This window comes from Triticum dicoccoides, chromosome 4B (genome assembly GCF_002162155.2).
Source record: "Triticum dicoccoides isolate Atlit2015 ecotype Zavitan chromosome 4B, WEW_v2.0, whole genome shotgun sequence".
Taxonomy (NCBI): domain Eukaryota; kingdom Viridiplantae; phylum Streptophyta; class Magnoliopsida; order Poales; family Poaceae; genus Triticum; species Triticum dicoccoides.
In genome coordinates, this window is record NC_041387.1 from 598463226 (window position 1) to 598484172 (window position 20947).

General features: G+C 40.5%; 1 protein-coding gene across 1 annotated transcript in view; it reads left to right on the top strand.

Moving 5' to 3' along the window:
- Positions 1-18626: 18626 nt before the first annotated feature.
- Positions 18627-20947, top strand: part of LOC119291682 (metal transporter Nramp5-like) — a 4828-nt gene continuing 2507 nt past the window's right edge. The window contains exons 1-7 of the mRNA XM_037570490.1: positions 18627-18942; positions 19063-19141; positions 19245-19285; positions 19487-19565; positions 19649-19753; positions 20333-20624; positions 20834-20903. Of these exons, the coding sequence (XP_037426387.1) occupies positions 18826-18942; positions 19063-19141; positions 19245-19285; positions 19487-19565; positions 19649-19753; positions 20333-20624; positions 20834-20903 (783 nt within the window). The 5' untranslated portion in view covers positions 18627-18825. The remainder of the gene's footprint in view (positions 18943-19062; positions 19142-19244; positions 19286-19486; positions 19566-19648; positions 19754-20332; positions 20625-20833; positions 20904-20947) is intronic.

Below are 20947 nucleotides of genomic sequence, written 5' to 3' on the forward strand. Positions count from 1 at the left end.
CGAAAAATATGTCCACATGTTTAGAGATAGAGGTGTCAATAAAAATAAAATACGGACATGAGGGCATCATGATCATTCTTATAACAGCAACATATATATATATATATATATATATATATATATATATATATATATATATATATATATATGTGTGTGTGTGTGTGTGTGTGTGTGTGTGTGTGTGTGTGTGTGTGTGTCATATGATTTCTTATGCTCAAGTACCAATCTATTCACAATGTCAAGTATGATTCAGAAATTTCATTGAGAACTAACAAACTATAATCTCGGTCATTGAAGCAATTGCGATTTATCATAATATCGGAGAGAGTCAATATAAGAGCTTTTCAACAAGTCCACATACTCAACTATCATTTAGTCTTTCACAATTGCAAACACTCACGCAATACTTATGGTTATGGAGTTTTAATCGGACACAGAGAAAGATAGGGGCTTATAGTGTTGCCTCCCAACCTTTTACCTCAAGGGTAATGTCAACAATAATAGTTCATGCTAACTTACATCCAATTGGATATATATATCAGGATCTTTCCAACACGAGGTGCTTGCCAAAGGATAAAATGTAAAAGGGAAAGATGAAGATCACCTTGACTCTTGCATAAGGTATAAGACATAAAGTAAAAGATAGGCCCTTCGCAGAGGGAAGCAGAGGTTGTCATGTGCTTTTATGGTTGGATGCACGAAATCTTAATGCAAAAGAACGTCACTTTATATTGCCACTTGTGATATGAACCTTTATTATGCAGTCCGTCGCTTTTATTACTTCCATATCACAAGATCATATAAAGCTTATTTTCTCCACACTAATAAGTCATACATATTTAGAGAGCAATTTTTATTGCATGCAACATGACAACTTACTTGAAGGATCTTACTCAATCCATAAGTAGACATGGCGGACTCTCATGCAAAACTGGGTTTAAGGATATTTGGAAGCACAAGTAGTATCTCTACTTAGTACAAGGAATTTGGCTAGCATGAGGGGGAAAGGCAAGCTCAACATATTGGATGATCCATTACAATATACTTTAACTGAGATGTGAGAAAACATAACCCATTACGTTGTCTTCCTTGTTCAACATCAACTCTTTAGCATGTCATACTTTAATGAGTGCTCACAATCATAAAAGATGTCCAAGATAGTATATTTATATGTGAGAGCCTCTCTTTCTTTATTACTTCCTATTAATTGCAACGATGGCCAAAACTATGTTTGCCAACTCTCGACAACTTTTAATCATCACATTCTTTATATGTGAAGTCATTACTATCCATAAGATCAATATGATCTCTTTTATTTCTTTTATTCTTTTATGCACTTAAGATCATAGCAAGATAGCAAAGCCCTTGACTCAACACTAATCTTTATTATATATAGCTCACGGACTCGATTACATAGAGGGATCACAAAGCAAAACTCAAAACTAATTCATACCAAAAGCTTTATTCTACTAGATCAAGATATTACCAAAAGGATTGAACTAAGTAAAACGGTAAAGATAGGAGTGTGATGGTGATATGATACCGGGGCACCTCCCCCAAGCTTGGCAGCTGCCAAGGGGAGTGCCCATACCCATGTGATTATGTCTCCTTTGTTGGTGAAGAAGGTGGTGATGATGATGGATAGTCGCACATTGAGCGTAGGAGCTCTTCCAATTTGCGGATAATGCCCTTGAGTGCGACGATATGATCCTTCAACAAAATATTTTCCTGTGTGAGATACTTGTTTTGTATGCGAGCTAACTCAATCATTTTGAAGCTTCAATCTCAGTTGGGGTAAAGAGGTTAGGAAGAGGTTGAAGGATGTTTTCTTCTTCTGCCGCAGGAGTTTGATCCTCCATGACCTTCTTGATCCCATCATCCTTGTTGATCTCCCTAGGTTCTTCTCTCTTCAGCTCTATCTTCAATAGCCAAGCATCCTTGTCTTCATTGTTGGAGGAGGGTGACGTCATGATGCATGGCCTTGACAAATCTGACAGAAAACAGCTCGAAACAAAGACAAAAGATTTTTGCATGATACGCTGGTCAAAACCTTCGGGAGATTATATAATGAATTTTTACCGACCGAAAGAAGTATCGTGCAAGAAAACGGAATCAGGAGGGCACACGAGGTGCCCACGAGGCAAGGGGTGCGCCCAGGGGGTAGGGCGTGATACGTCTCCAACGTATCTATAATTTTTGATTGTTCCATGCTATTATATTACCTGTTTTGAATGATTATGGGCTTTATTATACACTTTTATATTACTTTTGGGACTAACCTATTAACCGGAGGCCCAGCCATATTGCTGTTTTATTGCCTATTTCAGTATTTCAAAGAAAAGGAATATCAAACGGAGTCCAAACGGAACGAAACCTTCGACAACGTGATTTTTTGGAAGAATATCATCCTGAAGACGTGGAGTTCAAGTCAGAAGATACTCGAGGACTCCACGAGATAGGAGGGCGCCCCCCCTGTAGGGTGCGCCCCCTGTCTCGTGGGCCCCTCGAGCACCCCCCGACCGACTTCTTTCGCCTATATATGCCTATGTACCCTAAAACCATAGAATATCAAGATAGATCGGGAGTTCCGCCGCTGCAAGCCTCTGTAGCCACCAAAAAGCTCTCGGGAGCCCTTCCAGGCACCCTGCCGGAGGGGGGATCCTTCACCGGTGGCCATCTTCATCATCCCGGCGCTATCCATGACGAGGAGGGAGTAGTTCACCCTCGGGGCTGAGGGTATGTACCAGTAGCTATGTGTTTGATCTCTCTCTCTCGTGTTCTCTCTCGTGTTCCCTCTATGGCACGATCTTGATGTATCCCGAGCTTTGCTATTATAGTTGGATCTTATGATGTTTCTCCCCCTCTACTCTCTTGTGATGAATTGAGTTTTCCCCTTTGAAGTTATCTTATCGGATTGAGTCTTTTATGAGAACACTTGATGTATGCCTTGCCGTGCTTATCTGTGGTGACAATGGGATATCATGTGCCTCTTGATGTATGTTTTGGTGACCAACTTGCGGGTTCCGCCCATGAACCTATGCATAGGGGTTGGCACGCGTTCTTGACTCTCCGGTAGAAACTTTGGGGCACTCTTTGAAGTACTTTGTGTTGGTTGAATAGATGAATATGAGATTGTGTGATGCATATCGTATAATCATGCCCACGGGTAGTTGAGGTGACAATGGAGTATCTAGGTGACATTAGGGTTTTGGTTGATTTGTGTCTTAAGGTGTTATTCTAGTACGAACTCTTTTATAGATCGATCCGAAAGAATAACTTTGAGGTGGTTTCGTACCCTCATAATCTCTATGTTTGTTCTCCGCTATTAGTGGCTTTGGAGTGACTCTTTGTTGCATGTTGAGGGATTGTTATATGATCTATCTATGTTATTATTGTTGAGAGAACTTGCACTAGTGAAAGTATGAACCCTAGGCCTTGTTTCCTATCATTGCAATACCATTTACGCTCACTTTTATCATTAGATACCTTGCTGTTTTTATTATTTCAGATTACAAAAACCTTTATCTACCATCTATTTTGCACTTGTATCACCATCTCTTCGCCGAACTAGTGCACCTATACAATTTGCCATTGTATTGGGTGTGTTGGGGACACAAGAGACTCTTTGTTATTTGGTCGCAGGGTTGTTTGAGAGAGACCATCTTCATCCTACGCCTCCTACGGATTGATAAACCTTAGGTCATTCACTTGAGGGAAATTTGCTACTGTCCTACAAACCTGTGCACTTGCAGTCCCAACAACGTCTACAAGAAGAAGGTTGTGTAGTAGACATAAAGCTCTTTTCTGGCGCCGTTGTCGGGGAGGTTAGCGCTTGAAGGTATATCTTTAGATCTTGCAATCGAATCTTTTTGTTTCTTGTTTTATCACTAGTTTAGTATATAAAATAAAACTATCAAAAAATGGAGTTAAGTTTGTCTCATACGCTTCATCTTTTTAATATCTTTCGTGAGTTTGATGGAAAGGAAAATTATGCTCAAGTGCTAGAAGAAGAATGCATTAGAATGTTTGGTACTATATCTTTGTATGAAGAGCATGATTGCAATGTTGTTAGTATGAATTCATTGAATATCCATGATGCTAATGATATGCAAAGCCACAAGCTTGGGGATGCTATGTTTGATGAATATGATATTTTTTGTCCCTCAAGTTTTGATGAGAATATTTATTATGATGAAAGCATGACTCCTATTTATGATGATTATATTGATGAAAGTGGGTTTGGAAGAGTGTCAACTTTAGGAATTAGTGATCCCACTATTTTGGAGGATATTGAATCTTATTGTGATGAATATGAAAGTGGATTTGTAAGAGTGTCAACTTTATTTAGTGATGATTCCACTATTTCGGAAGAGGTTCCAATTGATTATGAGAACAAAGTTGCTATCTATGATGATTATTGTGATGACTTGTATGCTATTAAGAATAATGATAACCATTAAACTTGTCATCATGATTTTAGTTTTCAATTGGATTATTCCCCACATGATAGTTATTTTGTTGAGTTTGCTCCCACTACCATTGATGAGAAGAATTTTGCTTATGTGGAGAATAGTAAATTTTCTATGCTTGTAGATCATGAAAATAATACTTTATGTGCTGGTTAAATTGTTGAATTCATTCATGATGCTACTGAAAACTATTATGAGGGAGGAATATATGCTTGTAGGAATTGCAATAATGTCAAGTTTCCTCTCTATGTGTTAAATTTTTTGAAGCTATGCTTGTTTTACCTTCCTATGCTAGTTGATTATTGTTCCCATAAGTTGATTGCTCACAAAACCCCTATGCATAGGAAGTGGGTTAGACTTAAATGTGCTAGTCATATGCTTCATGATGCTCCCTTTATGTTTCAATTCTTATCTTTTATGTGAGCATCATTGTCATCATCATGCCTAGCTAAAAGGCATTAAAGAAAAGCGCTTGTTGGGAGACAACCCAATATTTATCCTTACTGTTTTAGTGTGTCCACATGATTATGCTACTGTAGTAATCATGTTTTGTAGCTTTTGTTTCAATAAAGTGCCAAGTAGAACCTTTGGGAAGACTTGGGTGAAGTTTATGTGATCTTGCTGTAAAAAACAGAAACTTTAGCGCTCACGAGAATAGCTGCCATTTTTACTGGAGAGTGCTTTTAGGTTGATTCTTTTTGCAGATGATTAATAGACAAATTACTCAGGTCCAGAAATTTATTTCATAATTTTTGTGGTTCCATAAGTATACGTTTGATACAGATTACTACAGACTGTTCTGTTTTTGACAGATTCTGTTTTCTATGTGTTGTTTGCTTATTTTGATGCATCTATGAGTAGTATCGGAGGGTATGAACCATAGATAAGTTAGAATACAGTAGGTTTTACACCAATATGAATTTATAATGAGTTCATTACAATACCTAAGTGGTGGTTTTATTTTCTTATACTAACGGAGCTTACGAGTTTTGTGTTGAGTTTTGTGTGGTTGAAGTTTTCAAGTTTTGGGTAAAGATTCGATGGACTATGGAATAAGGAGTGGCAGGAGCCTAAGCTTGGGGATGCCCAAGGCACCCCAAGGTAATATTCAAGGACAACCAGGAGCCTAAGCTTGGGGATGCCCCGGAAGGCATCCCCTCTTTCGTCTTAGTTCATCGGTAACTTTACTTGGAGCTATATTTTTATTCACCACATGATATGTGTTTTGCTTGGAGCGTCATTTTCTTTTGTTAGTTTTTTCTTGATGTTAGTTAGATTAATGTTTTGCATATTTAGTTTCAATAAAAAAGTCAAGGATAGCCTTTGCCATGCTTATTTTGCTAGTATACATGTTGCTGTTTGAAAACAGAAAGTTTACCGCTGTTGCAAAAATTCCCTAGAAAAGTCAGAGAATGGTATAACGTTGAATATTTTTGCATATTAAGCTCTGATAAATTTATTACAGTGGGAATTTTAGTTCATAATTTTGGAGTCAGGGAAGTATTGATACTCTTGCATTCTTTACAGACTGTACTATTTTGGCAGATTGCTGTTATGTTTGCATTGTTTGCATATGTTTGCTTGTTTAATGATTCTATTTGAGGATAGGAGTATTAAATATGCAGAGACATTTAGTATTCAATGTTGAATAATAATTTTAGTGATTTGTTACAGTAGAAGATGACAAGGTTTTGCATTGGTTTATACTAACCTATCTCACGAGTTCTTGTTGAGTTTGTTGTGAATGAAGCTTTTTGATAAAAAGAGAAACCATGATATGAGAGGAATTAAGGAGACACAAAAGCTCAAGCTTGGGGATGCCCAAGGCACCCCAAGATAATATTTCAAGAAGTCTCAAGCATCTAAGCTTGGGGATGCCCCGGTAGGCATCCCACCTTTCCTCTTCAACAACTATCGGTTAGTATCGGTTGAGCCTAAGTTTTTGCTTCTTCACATGAGTTGTGCTATCCTTGAAATGTCATTTTATTTTGTTTTGCTTGCTGTTTGAATAAGATACCAAGATCTGAAATTCGTTAATGAGAGAGAGTCTTTGCATAGTTGCATAATTATTTAGCTACTCTTTGAACTTCACTTATATCTTTCGAAGTACTTTGTCGTATGCTCTAGTGCTTCACTTATATCTTTTAGAGCACGGCGGTGGTTATATTTTGAAGAAATTGCTAGTCTATCATGCTTCACTTATATTACTTTGAGAGTCTTAAACAGCATGGTAATTTGAACGAAAACTTTCATAGAAAGTGAATTGGATGCTATGATCAATTTGATACTTGATAATTGTTTTGAGATAAGGAGGTAGTGATATTAAAGTCATGCTAGTTGGGTGATTATGAATTTAAAGAATGCTTGTGTTGAAGTTTGTGATTCCCGTAGCATGCACATATGGTGAACCGCTTTGTTATGAAGTTGGAGCACAATTTTATTTATTGATTGTCTTCCTTATGAGTGGCGGTCGGGGACGAGCGATGGTCTTTTCCTACCAATCTACCCCCCTAGGAGCATGCGCGTAGTGATTTGGTTTTTGATGACTTCTAAATTTTTGCAACAAGTATATGAGTTCTTTTGACTAATGTTGAGTCTGTGGATTATACGCACCTCACCCTTCCACCATTGCTAGCCTCTCTTGTGCCGCACAACTTTCACCGGTACCATACACCCACCATATACCTTCCTCAAAACAGCCACCATACCTACCTATTATGGCATTTCCATAGCCATTCCGAGATATATTGCCATGCAACTTTCCACCGTTCCGTTCATATGACACGCATTACTTTTGTCATATTGCTTTTTGCATGATCATGTAGTTGACATTGTATTTGTGGCAAGGCCACCTTCATAATTTTCATACATGTCGCTCTTGATTCATTGCATATCCCGGTACATCTCTGGAGGCATTCATATAGAGTCATATCTTGTTCTATCTTTGAGTTGTAAATCCATAAAAGTGTGATGATCTTCATTATTCGAGCATTGTCCTAGTGAGGAATGGATGATGAAGACTATGATTCCCCCACAAGTCGGGATGAGACTTCTGACTTTACAAAAAGAAAAAAAAGAGGGAAGAAGAAGAAAAGAGAAAGGCCAAAAAAAGGAGGCCAAAGAAAAAAAAGAGAAAGAAAAAAAAGAGAAAAAAAATTAAAATGAGAGAAAAAGAGAGAAAGGACAATGCTACTATCTCTTTTTCCACACTTGTGCTTCAAAATAGCACCATGATCTTCATGATAGAGAGTCTCATATGTTGTCACTTTCATATACTAGTGGGAATTCTTCATTATAGAAGTTGGCTTGTATATTCCAATGATGGGCTTCCTCAAAATGCCCTAGGTCTTCGTGAGCAAGCAAGTTGGATGCACACACACTAGTTTTCTTTTGTTGAGCTTTCATATATTTATAGCTCTAGTGCATCCGTTGCATGGCAATCCCTACTCACTCACATAGATATCTATTAATGGGCATCTCCATAGCCCGTTGATAAGCCTAGTTGATGTGAGACTATCTTCTCCTTTTTGTCTTCTCCACAACCACCATTCTACTCCACATATAGTGCTATGTCCATGGCTCACGCTCATGTATTGCCTGAAGGTTGAAAGAGTTTGAGATTATTAAAGTATGAAACAATTGCTTGGCTTGTCATCGGGGTTGTGCATGATTAAATACTTTGTGTGATGAAGATAGAACAACAGCCAGACTATATGATTTTGTAGGTATAACTTTCTTTGGCCATGTTATTTTGAGAAGACATGATTACTTTGATTAGTATGCTTGAAGTGTTACTATTTCTTTTATCAATATGAACTTTCATTTTGAATCATTTGGATCTGAACATTCATGCCACAATAAAATGAAATTACTTTGAGAATCATGCTAGGTAGCATTCCACATCAAAAATTCTGTTTTTATCATTTACCTACTCGAGGACGAGCAGGAATTAAGCTTGGGGATGCTTGATACGTCTCCAAGGTATCTATAATTTTTGATTGTTCCATGCTATTGTATTACCTATTTTGAATGATTATGGGCTTTATTATACACTTCTATATTACTTTTGGGACTAACCTATTAACCGGAAGCCCAGCCCATATTGTTGTTTTATTGCCTATTTCAGTATTTCGAAGAAAAGGAATATCAAACGGAGTCCAAACGGAACGAAACCTTCGGCAACGTGATTTTTTGGAACAATTTCATCCTGGAGACGTGGAGTTCAAGTCAGAAGATACTCGAGGACTCCACGAGATAGGAGGGTGCCCCCCTGTTGGGCGCGCCCCCTATCTCGTGGGCCCCTCGAGCACCCCCCGACCGACTTCTTTCGCCTATATATGCCTACGTACCCTAAAACCATCGAATATCAAGATAGATCGGGAGTTCCGCCGCTGCAAGCCTCTGTAGCCACCAAAAAGCTCTCGGGAGCCCTTCCTGGCACCATGCCGGAGGGGGGATCCTTCACCGGTGGCCATCTTCATGATCCCGGCGCTATCCATGATGAGGAGGGAGTAGTTCACCCTCGAGGCTGAGGGTATGTACCAGTAGCTATGTGTTTGATCTCTCTCTCTCTCTCGTGTTCCTTCTATGGCATGATCTTGATGTATCCCGAGCTTTGCTATTATAGTTGGATCTTATGATGTTTCTCCCCCTCTACTCTCTTATGATGAATTGAGTTTTCCCCTTTGAAGTTATCTTATCGGATTGAGTCTTTTATGAGAACACTTGATGTATGCCTTGCCGTGCTTATCTGTGGTGCCAATGGGATATCATGTGCCTCTTGATGTATGTTTTGGTGACCAACTTGCGGGTTCCGCCCATGAACCTATGCATAGGGGTTGACACACGTTCTTGACTCTCCGGTAGAAACTTTGGGGCACTCTTTGAAGTACTTTGTGTTGGTTGAATAGATGAATCTGAGATTGTGTGATGCATATCGTATAATCATGCCCATGGATACTTGAGGTGACAATGGAGTATGTAGGTGACATTAGGGTTTTGGTTGATTTGTGTCTTAAGGTGTTATTCTAGTACGAACTCTTTTATAGATCGATCCGAAAGAATAACTTTGAGGTGGTTTCGTACCCTACCATAATCTCGACGTTTGTTCTCCGCTATTAGTGGCTTTGGAGTGACTCTTTGTTGCATGTTGAGGGATTGTTATATGATCTATCTATGTTATTATTGTTGAGAGAACTTGCACTAGTGAAAGTATGAACCCTAGGCCTTGTTTCCTATCATTGCAATACCATTTACGCTCACTTTTATCATTAGATACCTTGCTGTTTTTATTATTTCAGATTACAAAAACCTTTATCTACCATCTATTTTGCACTTGTATCACCATCTCTTCGCCGAACTAGTGCACCTATACAATTTGCCATTGTATTGGGTGTGTTGGGGACACAAGAGACTCTTTGTTATTTGGTTGCAGGGTTGTTTGAGAGAGACCATCTTCATCCTATGCCTCCTACGGATTGATAAACCTTAGGTCATCCACTTGAGGGAAATTTGTTACTGTCCTACAAACCTGTGTACTTGCCGGCCCAACAACGTCTACAAGAAGAAGGTTGTGTAGTAGACATCAGGGCGCGCCCTCCACCCTCGTGGATGCCTCGTGTCCTTCCCGGACTACTTCTTATTTTCTTATTTTCTTAAATATTCCAAAACGGAGAAAAATTGCTATTAGAACTGTTTTGGAGTTGGTTTACTTACCGTACCACATACCTATTCATTTTCGGAGTCTTTAACATTCTGGAAAGTGTCTCTTATGTATTCCTCCGGGGTTACGGTTTCAATAATATTACTTTCAACATTTATAGGACTACCTAAGATATAATGTTTGATTCTTTGACCATTCACCACCTTCGGATTTGTGCCTTCGAAGTTGTTGGTTTTTATGGCACCAGAATGATAGACCTCCTCGATAACGTAAGGGCCTTCCCATTTAGAGAGAAGTTTTCCTGAAAAAAATCTTAAACGAGAGTTGAATAGCAAAACATAATCACCTACATTAAACTCATGCTTTTGTATCCTTTTGTCATGCCATCTCTTAACTTTTTCTTTAAACAGTTTGGCATTCTCATAGGCTTGGGTTCTCCATTCATCAAGTGAGCTAATGTCAAATAACCACTTCTCACCGGCAAGTTTGAAATCATAATTGAGCTCTTTAATGGCCCAATATGCCTTATGTTCAAGTTCGATAGGTAAGTGACATGCTTTTCCATAAACCATTTTATACGGAGACATACCCATAGGATTCTTATATGCAGTTCTATAAGCCCATAATGCATCATCAAGTTTCTTGGACCAATTCTTTCTAGATCTATTAACAGTCTTTTGCAAAATTAATTTAAGCTCTCTCTTACTCAATTCTACTTGACCACTAGACTGTGGGTGATATGGAGATGCAATTCTATGATTAACGTCATACTTAGCAAGCATTTTACGAAAAGCACCATGAATAAAATGTGAACCATCATCAGTCATTAAGTATCTAGGGACTCCAAACCTCAGAAAAATAACTTCTTTAAGCCTCTTAATAGAAGTTTTATGATCAACACTACTAGTTGGAATAGCTTCTATTCACTTAGTAACGTAATCAACAGCAACTAAAATATGTGTATAACCATTAGAGGCAGGAAACGGTCCCATATAATCAAAGTCCCAAACATCAAATGGTTCAATAACAAGAGAATAATTCATAGGCATTTCTTGACGTCTACTAATATTACCAATACTTTGACATTCATCACAAGACAAGACAAACTTACGTGCATCTTTGAAGAGAGTAGGCCAATAAAAACCAGATTGCAATACCTTATGTGCAGTTCTATCTCCAGCGTGGTGTCCTCCATATGCCTCGGAGTGACACTTGCGTAGTATCTGTTCCTGTTCATGCTCAGGTACACAACATCTAATAACACCATCTACTCCTTCTTTATAAAGGTGTGGGTCATCCCAGAAGTAATGTCTTAAATCACAAAAGAACTTTTTCTTTTGCTGGTATGTGAAACTAGGTTGTATTAATTTAGCAACAATGTAATTAGCATAATCAACATACCATGGAGCAATACGAGAAGCATTTATGACAGCTAATTGTTCATCAGGAAAGCTATCATTAATAGGTAGTGGGTCATCAAGAACATTCTCTAACCTAGACAAGTTGTATGCAACGGGGTTCTTAGCTCCCTTTCTATCAATAATATGCAGATCAAATTCTTGTAGCAAGAGAACCCATCTAATAAGTCTAGGTTTAGCATCTTTTTTCCATAAGATATTTAATAGCAGCATGATCAGTGTGAACAGTTACTTTAGAATCAACAATATAAGGTCTGAACTTATCACAAGCAAATACAACTGCTAAGAATTCTTTTTCAGTAGTAGCATAATTTCTCTGAGCACCGTCTAGAGTTTTAGTAGCATATTGAATAACATTTAGTTTCTTATCAACTCTTTGTCCTAGAACAACACCTACAGTATAATCGCTAGCATCACACATAATTTCAAAGGGTAAATTCCAATCAGGTGGCTGAACAATAGGTGCAGAAATCAAAGCTTTCTTAAGTATTTCAAATGCTTCTACACAATCATCATCAAAAACAAAAGGAATATCTTTTTGTAATAGATTAGTCAGAGGCCTAGCAATTTTAGAAAAGTCCTTAATGAACCTCCTATAAAAACTGGCATGACCAAGGAAACTTCTTATACCTTTAATGTCCTTGGGACATGGCATCTTTTCAATAGCATCAACCTTAGCTCTATCAACTTCAATACCTCTTTCAGAAATTTTATTCCCCAAGACAATGCCTTCATTAACCATAAAGTGGCACTTCTCCCAATTCAAGACAAGACTAGTATCTTCACATCACTGCAAAACTCGATCAAGATTGCTCAAGCAATCATCAAAAGAGGATCCATACACGGAGAAATCATCCATGAATACCTCACAAATCTTTTCACAAAAGTCAGAGAATATAGCCATCATGCATCTTTGAAAGGTAGCAGGTGCATTACATAAACCAAAAGGCATACGTCTATAAGCAAAAGTACCGAAAGGGCAAGTAAAAGTGGTCTTTTCTTGATCCTCTGCTGACACAAGTATTTGAGAGAAACCAGAGTAACCATCTAGAAAGCAAAAATGTGTATGTTTGGATAATCTTCCTAGCATTTGATCAATAAAAGGTAAATGGTAATGATCTTTTTTAGTATCTTTATTTAATTTACAAAAATCAATTACCATCCTATAACATGTAATAATTCTTTGCGGGTCAATTCATCTTTATCATTAGGAACGAAAGTAATACCTCCCTTCTTATGGACATAATGGACAGGACTTACCCACTGACTATCAACAACGGGATAAATTATACCTGCCTCAAGGAGTTTTAGTATTTCCTTTCTTACCACTTCTTTCATCCTAGGATTTAATCGTCGTTGGTGATCAATAACTGGTTTGGCGTCTTCCTCCAATTTTATTTTGTGTTCGCATAATGTGGAGTAATGCCCTTAAGATCATCAAGAGTATATCCAATAGCAGCACAATGCTTCTTCAGAGGTTTCAATAATCTTTCCTCTTACTGCTCTGAAAGGTTAGCACTAATAATAACAGGATATATATTCTTTTCATCAAGATAAGCATATAAGAGTATCAGGTAATGGTTTAAGCTCGAACACGGGATCACCCTTGGGTGGTGAAGGATCCCCTAGGATTTCAACATGCAAGTTATGTTTCAAAATAGGACCCTGTTTAAAGAATACCTCATCTATTTCCCTTCTTTCATTCATATACATATCATTTCCATGGTCTAGCAAATATTGTTCTAAGGGGTCAGTAGGAGGCACGGCAATAGAAGCAAGACCAATAATTTCATCCTTACTAGGCAATTCTTTATGATGGGGTTGCCTACAAAATTTAGCAAAATTAAACTCATGAGACATATCCCCTAACCCAATAGTAACAACATCCTTTTCACAATCTATCTTAGCATTAACAGTGTTCAAGAAGGGCCTACCAAATATGATGGGACAAAAGTCGTCTTGTGGGGAACCAAGAACAAGAAAATCAGCAGGATATTTAACTTTCCCACACAAGACTTCAACATCTCTAACAATCCCAATTGGTGAAATAGTATCCCTATTGGCAATCTTAATTGTAACATCAATATCTTCTATCTCAGCAGGTGCAATGTCATGCATAATTTCTTCATATGAAGAATGAGGTATTGCACTAGCACTAGCACCCATATCACATAAGCCATGATAACAATGATCTCCTATTTTAACAGAAATAACAGGCATGCTTACAATGGGTCTATGTTTCTTAGCATCGGGTCTAGCAATTCTAGCAGCTGCATCACAGAAATAAATAACATGCCCATCAATATTATCAGCCAAGAGATCTTTAACCATAGCAATACTAGGTTCAACTTTAATTTGCTCAGGAGGTGTATATGTTCTAGTATTACTCTTACGAACCACAATTGAAGCTTTAGCATGATCCTTTATCCTAACAGGGAAAGGTGGTTTCTCAATATAAGTAGTAGGAACAATAGGATCATTATAAGTGATAGTCTTTTCTTCAACTGTAACAAGTGCAATTACTTTTACTTCAATGGGAGGATTATATTTAAACCACTTCTCCTTAGGGAGATCAACATGAGTAGCAAACGATTCATAGAAAGAAGCTACTATCTCAGAGTCAAGTCCATATTTAGTGCTAAATCCACGAAAAGCATCGGTATCCATAAAAGAGTTAACACAATCAAACTTAGGTGTCATACCTGACTCCTTACCATCTATGGAATCCCAATCTTCAGGGTTGCGTTTAATTCTTTCCAATAAATCTCATTTGAATTCAATAGTCTTCATCATAAAAGACCCAGCACAAGAAGTATCAAGCATGGTGCGATTGTTGAGAGAAAGCCGAGCATAAAAGTTCTGAATAATCATTTCTATTGAGAGCTCATGATTGGGGCATGAATATAACATTGACTTAAGCCTCCCCCAAGCTTGAGTGATGCTTTCTCCTCCGCGAGTCCAAAAATTATATATATAATTACGATCACGATGAACAAGATGCATAGGATAAAACTTCTGATGAAATTCCAATTTCAATCGTTTATAGTCCCAGGATCCCATATCATCACATAGCCTATACCATGTCAATGCGTCTCCCTTCAAAGATAAAGGGAAAACCTTCTTCTTAATAACATCATCGGGCATACCTACAAGCTTAAATAATCCACAAACTTCATCCACATAGATAAGGTGTAAATCGGGATGCAATGTTTCGTCTCCTGCAAAGGGATTAACTAGCAGTTTCTCTACCATACCCAAAGGAATTTCAAAGTAAACATTTTCAGTAGGTTCAGTAGGTTGAGGAGCAACTCTTTGATCTACTGGTCGGGGTGAAGATACCCCGAACAAGCCCCTCAAAGGATTAGTTTCCATAGTAACAAGTGATAGTAAATTTCAGCACACTATATAAATGTTTCCTTACCAAGTTCCACTTACATGGCGCTTCACTCCCCGGCAACGGCGCCAGAAAAGAGTCTTGATGACCCACAAGTGTAGGGGATCTATCTAGTCCTTTCGATAAGTAAGAGTGTCGAACCCAACAAGGAGCAGAAGGAAATGACAAGCGGTTTTCAGTAAGGTATTCTCTGCAAGCACTGAAATTGTAGGTAACAAATAGTTTTGTGATAAGATAATTTGTAACGGGTAACAAGCAATGAAAATAAATAAGGTGCAACAAGGTGGCCCGATCCTTTTTGTAGAAAGGACAAGCCTGGACAAGTTCTTATAATGAGAAAAGCGCTCCCGAGGACACACAGGAATTATCGTCAAGCTAGTTTTCATCACTCTCATATGATTCACGTTCGTTACTTTGATAATTTTATATGTGGGTGGACCGGTGCTTGGGTACTGCCCTTTATTGGACAAGCATCCCACTTATGATTAACCCCTATTGCAAGCATCCGCAACTACAAAAGAAGTATTAAGGTAAACCTAACCATAGCATGAAACATGTGGATCCAAATCAGCCCCTTACGAAGCAACGCATAAACTAGGGTTTAAGCTTCTGTCACTCTAGCAACCCATCATCTACTTATTACTTCCCAATGCCTTCCTCTAGGCCCAAACAATGGTGAAATGTCATGTAGTCGACGTTCACATAACACCACTAGAGGAGAGACAACATACATCTCATCAAAATATCAAACGAATACCAAATTCACATGACTACTTATAGCAAGACTTCACCCATGTCCTTAAGAACAAATGTAACTACTCACAAAGCATATTCATGTTCATAATCAGAGGAGTATTAATATGCATTAAGGATCTGAACATATGATCTTCCACCAAATAAACCAACTAGCATCAAGTACAAGGAGTAATCAACACTACTAGCAACCCACAGGTACCAATCTGAGGTTTTGATACAAAGATTGGATACAAGAGATGAACTAGGGTTTGAGAGGAGATGGTGCTGGTGAAGATGTTGATGGAGATTGACCCCCTCCCGATGAGAGGATCGTAGGTGATGACGATGGTGATGGTTTCCCCATCCCAGAGGGAAGTTTCCCTGGCAGAACAGCTCCGCCGGAGCCTTAGATTGGCTCCGCCAAGGTTCCGCCTCGTGGCGGCGGAGTTTCGTCCCGTGAGCTTGCTTATGATTTTTTCCAGGGTAAGAGACTTCATATAGCAGAAGATGGGCACCAGAGAGCTGTTAGGTGGCCCATGAGGCAGGGGGGCGCGCCTAGGGGGGTAGGGTTCGCCCCCACCCTCGTGGGTGGTGGGTGGTCCCCCTCAGGTATTTCTTCCACTGAATATTTTTTATTAACTCCCAAAATGACTTTCTGGAGTTTCAAGACTTTTGGAGCTATGCATAATAGGTCTCCAATATTTGCCCCTTTTCCAGCCCAGAATCCCAGCTGCCGGCATTCTCCCTCTTCATGTAAACCTTGTAAAATAAGAGAGAACAACCATAAGTATTGTGATATAACGTGTAATAACAACCCATAATGCAATAAATATCGATATAAAAGCATGATGCAAAATGGACATATCATTGAGTCATTGGACAACTCGTCCAACTAGGAGGACTACACGGATGAGATGACGATGATGCAGACAGTCCTTGTAGACGCGGAGCATATGGAAGACCATGTTCCCAATTTCAAGGGATTGATCAAGGGTCATCAAGTGTTCAACGCAACAGGGTGCACAACCATTTGACGCTGATGGACGAGTACTTTGCCCCAGATGCTCTATTCGCTGACAATTTTCTCAGCCGCTTTCGGATGCAAGAAAATGTATTCAATCGTCTCTACCATGGCATCCAGTTCTTTGATGACTACTTCATCTTGAAGAAGAATTCCGTGAGAAGGATTGGGTTCTTTGGTTACCAGAAGTGTATGGCCACGCTGCAGATGCTTGCATATGGCACGATCGCTGATTTGTGGGACAAATACCTACAGTTGTCTGAGAGCACATGGGGAGATTCCATGGTAAGATTTTCTACTGCCGTGGTCTCGGTGTTTAGACCTCAGTACCTGAGAGAACCAACTGTTGCAGACACTGAGAGGATCTTGGCAATGTCTAAAGCAAGAGGGTGGCCAGGTTTGCTCGGATCTCTTGACATGATGCATTGGATATGAAAGAACTGCATGCCCAAAAGCCCTACAAGGGCAATATCAGGGTCATGTAAAGACGTCCACCATCATTCTCGAAGCAATTGCATCAGAGGACCTTTGGATTTGGCACGCTTGTTTTGGCATGCCCGGGTCTCGCAATGACATCAATGTGCTGCAGCGATCACCATTCTTTGCTAGGCTGACCGAAGGAAAAAATCCTCCTTAGCACTGTTTGGAGCCCATGTCACAGATCTGAAGGCAGAGAGGGGGACATATTAGACCATGACCTTACCTCAGGCCTCGTCTGGGCGAGCCGGTAGACAATCAAAGTCAACACTGAGAGGCCGTAGATGAGCCACGTCGAGCAGATCCGTCATTATTGGTACGAAACATGCCGACAAGGGAAGCCACCGCAGTCACTGGGCCACACCCTCCATTGGGTGTCGTGTAGCCGTTGCAAAGCTAGCACGGCAGGCTGCCTGACCATCGGACCGCCGGAAAAAGTTTCCGCCATTCGACAACTACACGACCTGAAATAGAGAACCCCGCCGTCCGCCATGCGGGCTTAGCCTACCGGCATCCTTCAGCGACAGCTAGGGGAGAGACGGGGTGGGTGGTGAGCCGACGGCGATGGATCTGGGTTTCCCTTGTGCCACCCGGGAGGCGACTTCTTTTCGGTGTCTCACAAGTAATGCTTTTGTTAGAACATGAGGTCAGTTTATCTGTTTAGCACTACTTTTACTCTTTTAACATTAATATTCAATAAATTTTCAATTATTATACTCCCTCAGTCCTAAAATAAATGTCTCAACCTTAGTACAACTTTGTACTAAAGTTACTATAAAATTAAGACACTTATTTTGGGACGGAGGGAGTACAATTTAATACATATTTAAATTATATGATTAAGTGAGGGTATAATTTGCTGTTATATGAATTCTTTAACATACAATTTTTTTATAAAAAAAAACAGGGCCCTAAATTCCTAGAGGCAGCATTGCGTCGCCCACAGGACAAGAGCTTGCATTTGCAACTATTGAGTTTTCCCCCCTCAAACTGGCCCTCACCCCTCGGAAGTTAGAACCAGTCGTGCCGTTCTAATTATTCATGTATTTTGTGATGGCACGTCCTAATTAACAAATGGTTGCCCTTATAGTCTGCACCTGCTCCTACACGACACGCTACATTTCAGGAGCGACAGTAAAATACTATGAACCACTAACAATTTTACCTCTGGGTAAACAAAGAACCACCCATCTCCGGAGTAAGTATATTCCAGCCAATTAATTATCTGCTCCAGAGCAGCCAGACAGTCCAATAGAAAAACAACATATCCCTTGCAAAAAATAATAAGACATCACCAATCTTGGCCCATCATCCAAGCCGCTTCCCCGAGCAGACAAACACTAGATGCAGGCGCCATCCGGGGCTTGAGTGACCGTGACCCTCCACACACAAGCTCTAGCAGAAAAAAGGAAGACGTGGTAAGACTACCCTGGCACCCATTGTTTGATCCGTCGGGCAGCGGATGCGGAATGGCGCTATCACTTGTACGTTCACGCAAAGGGACACGCATCGTTCCTGGGTCTATTTAAGCACCACCGGAGGGTGGCAACTGAGGTCACCTCACTGCCCCCATCTTCTCCAACCCTTGCCGGCCAGCAGCTAGCTAGTGTGCTCCGGTCCCTGCCGGCCTAGCTAGTTCGGCGGCGGCAATGGAGATCGAGAGGGAGGCGCCCGGCAGCGAGAGGGGGAGGAGCTGGCGGGCCAGCGCCGCGCAAGATGCGCAGGATGGCAAGAAGTTTGAAGACGGTGATGAGACGCTCGTCAAGGTACAGTGCTATGTCTTGCTCTCCTTGCACATATGTAGAAGAAGCTCGTTTGCTCATGTTCATGGCGAGTCTAGCTCTAGCTAGAGAGATCGGTTAATTTACGATATGTGCGCTGTACAGGAGCCGGCATGGAAGCGATTCCTCTCCCATGTTGGGCCCGGGTTCATGGTGTCCCTGGCCTATCTGGATCCCGGCAACTGTGAGAGCCCTTCTCCTCTTTCTCTTTTGCAACCAGCTCTGGTTTTTATCATTGTTCATACCTCAGGGTCACGGTTCTCATGGTGATGAAATTGTTGATGCAGTGGAAACGGACCTGCAAGCCGGCGCCAACCACAGATATGAGGTAGTGCACATTTGCAGTTAATTCTACCTTTTGCCAGGCGATTCCACTTTCAATGAGAGGGGGCCATGCCCCCCCCCCCCCCCCCTTTCTAGTAAATCTCAAAGTTTTCACCGTTTCCAACTCATCCCAAAACCAAAAGGAGTTGAGAGACTAATTGGCACTTCTGTCTTTTGCTTTGTCCTGTCGATTGTGTGCTTGCAGCTCCTCTGGGTGATTCTGATTGGCCTCGTCTTCGCACTGATCATACAGTCACTAGCAGCTAACCTTGGCGTGGTTACAGGTATATTAAAAGTTCACAACGCCAACCACAACATACAAAACAAAATGCCACTTGCGCTAGCTAACTCGATCGCCCGCGTGCAGGAAAGCATCTCGCCGAGATATGCAAGAGCGAGTATCCGAAGCCGGTGATGATCTGCCTCTGGCTTCTTGCGGAGGTGGCGGTGATCGCCGCCGATATCCCCGAAGGTTTGAATCAGCATGCCATCTTTTTCTTTTATTTTTTTGCGGGGAAATCAATATGCTGCCAATAATGCTCATCACAAAGTTGGCGTCTCAGTGACATATATATTTGACCCTGTCGTCATGATCAAGCTCACTGATAGCTAGCTACCGGAATCACACGACAGCATATATAAGGCCAAGTGTCCCGGCCCCCACGTTCCGTCCAGTTGCTAACCCCACATGGACGGCATTCTTTCCTCCCTATCTTCTTGTCCTTAGTCAACCGTTTGCTAACCATATATGAATGTTAATTAACCATATCTCGCTCACTAACAACACTAATAGCAAGTATGCACATGGTGGAGTCAATATGCTGAACTGGTCTACATAAATGAATTACTTTGTCACTGACCTGCTCTATTGACTTTTGCTAAGAAGACTATGTAGCGACGACGAAAACAAGTTTTTTTACTTTTGTTTTTTTGCGGTGGAATGACGGCATCGGTTGAAAATAGCAACAACAATCTAGTAGTAATCTATAATAACATGCACGTATTCTAAGTTTCTTACGAAATCGATGGGTTAACTTGTTTGTTTGCGTAGTGATCGGGACGGCCTTCGCTTTCTACCTCTTGTTCCGCATCCCTGTGTGGATCGGGGTTCTCATCACCGGCTCCAGCACGCTCCTCCTCCTTGGCCTACAAAGATACGGTGTGCGCAAGCTCGAGTTTCTGATCTCCATGCTGGTTTTCGTCATGGCGGCGTGCTTCTTCGGAGAGCTGAGCATAGTGAAGCCTCCGGCGAAGGAGGTCCTCAAGGGGCTGTTCATTCCCAAGCTCAAGGGGAACGGTGCCACCGGCGACGCCATCGCCCTCCTTGGAGCACTAGTCATGCCGTGAGTGTGGATTGCTAAAAACTATCAACTATGAAAATGTTACTCCCTCCGTCCGGAAATACTTGTCGGAAAAATGCATAAAAATGGATGTATCTAGAACTAAAATACGTCTAAATACATCCTCCGCCGACAAATATTTCCGGACGGAGGGAGTATTTACTAGAGTGGCTAACTAATTAAACATGGTTGCTCATTTTGTTCGAGTACAGTCACAACTTGTTCTTGCATTCGGCGTTGGTGCTGTCCAGGAAGACGCCGTCATCAGTAAGAGGAATCAAGGTTGGTTCCTTCACAAATTGTTCTATAGCTGGGGGGCAGTGCCC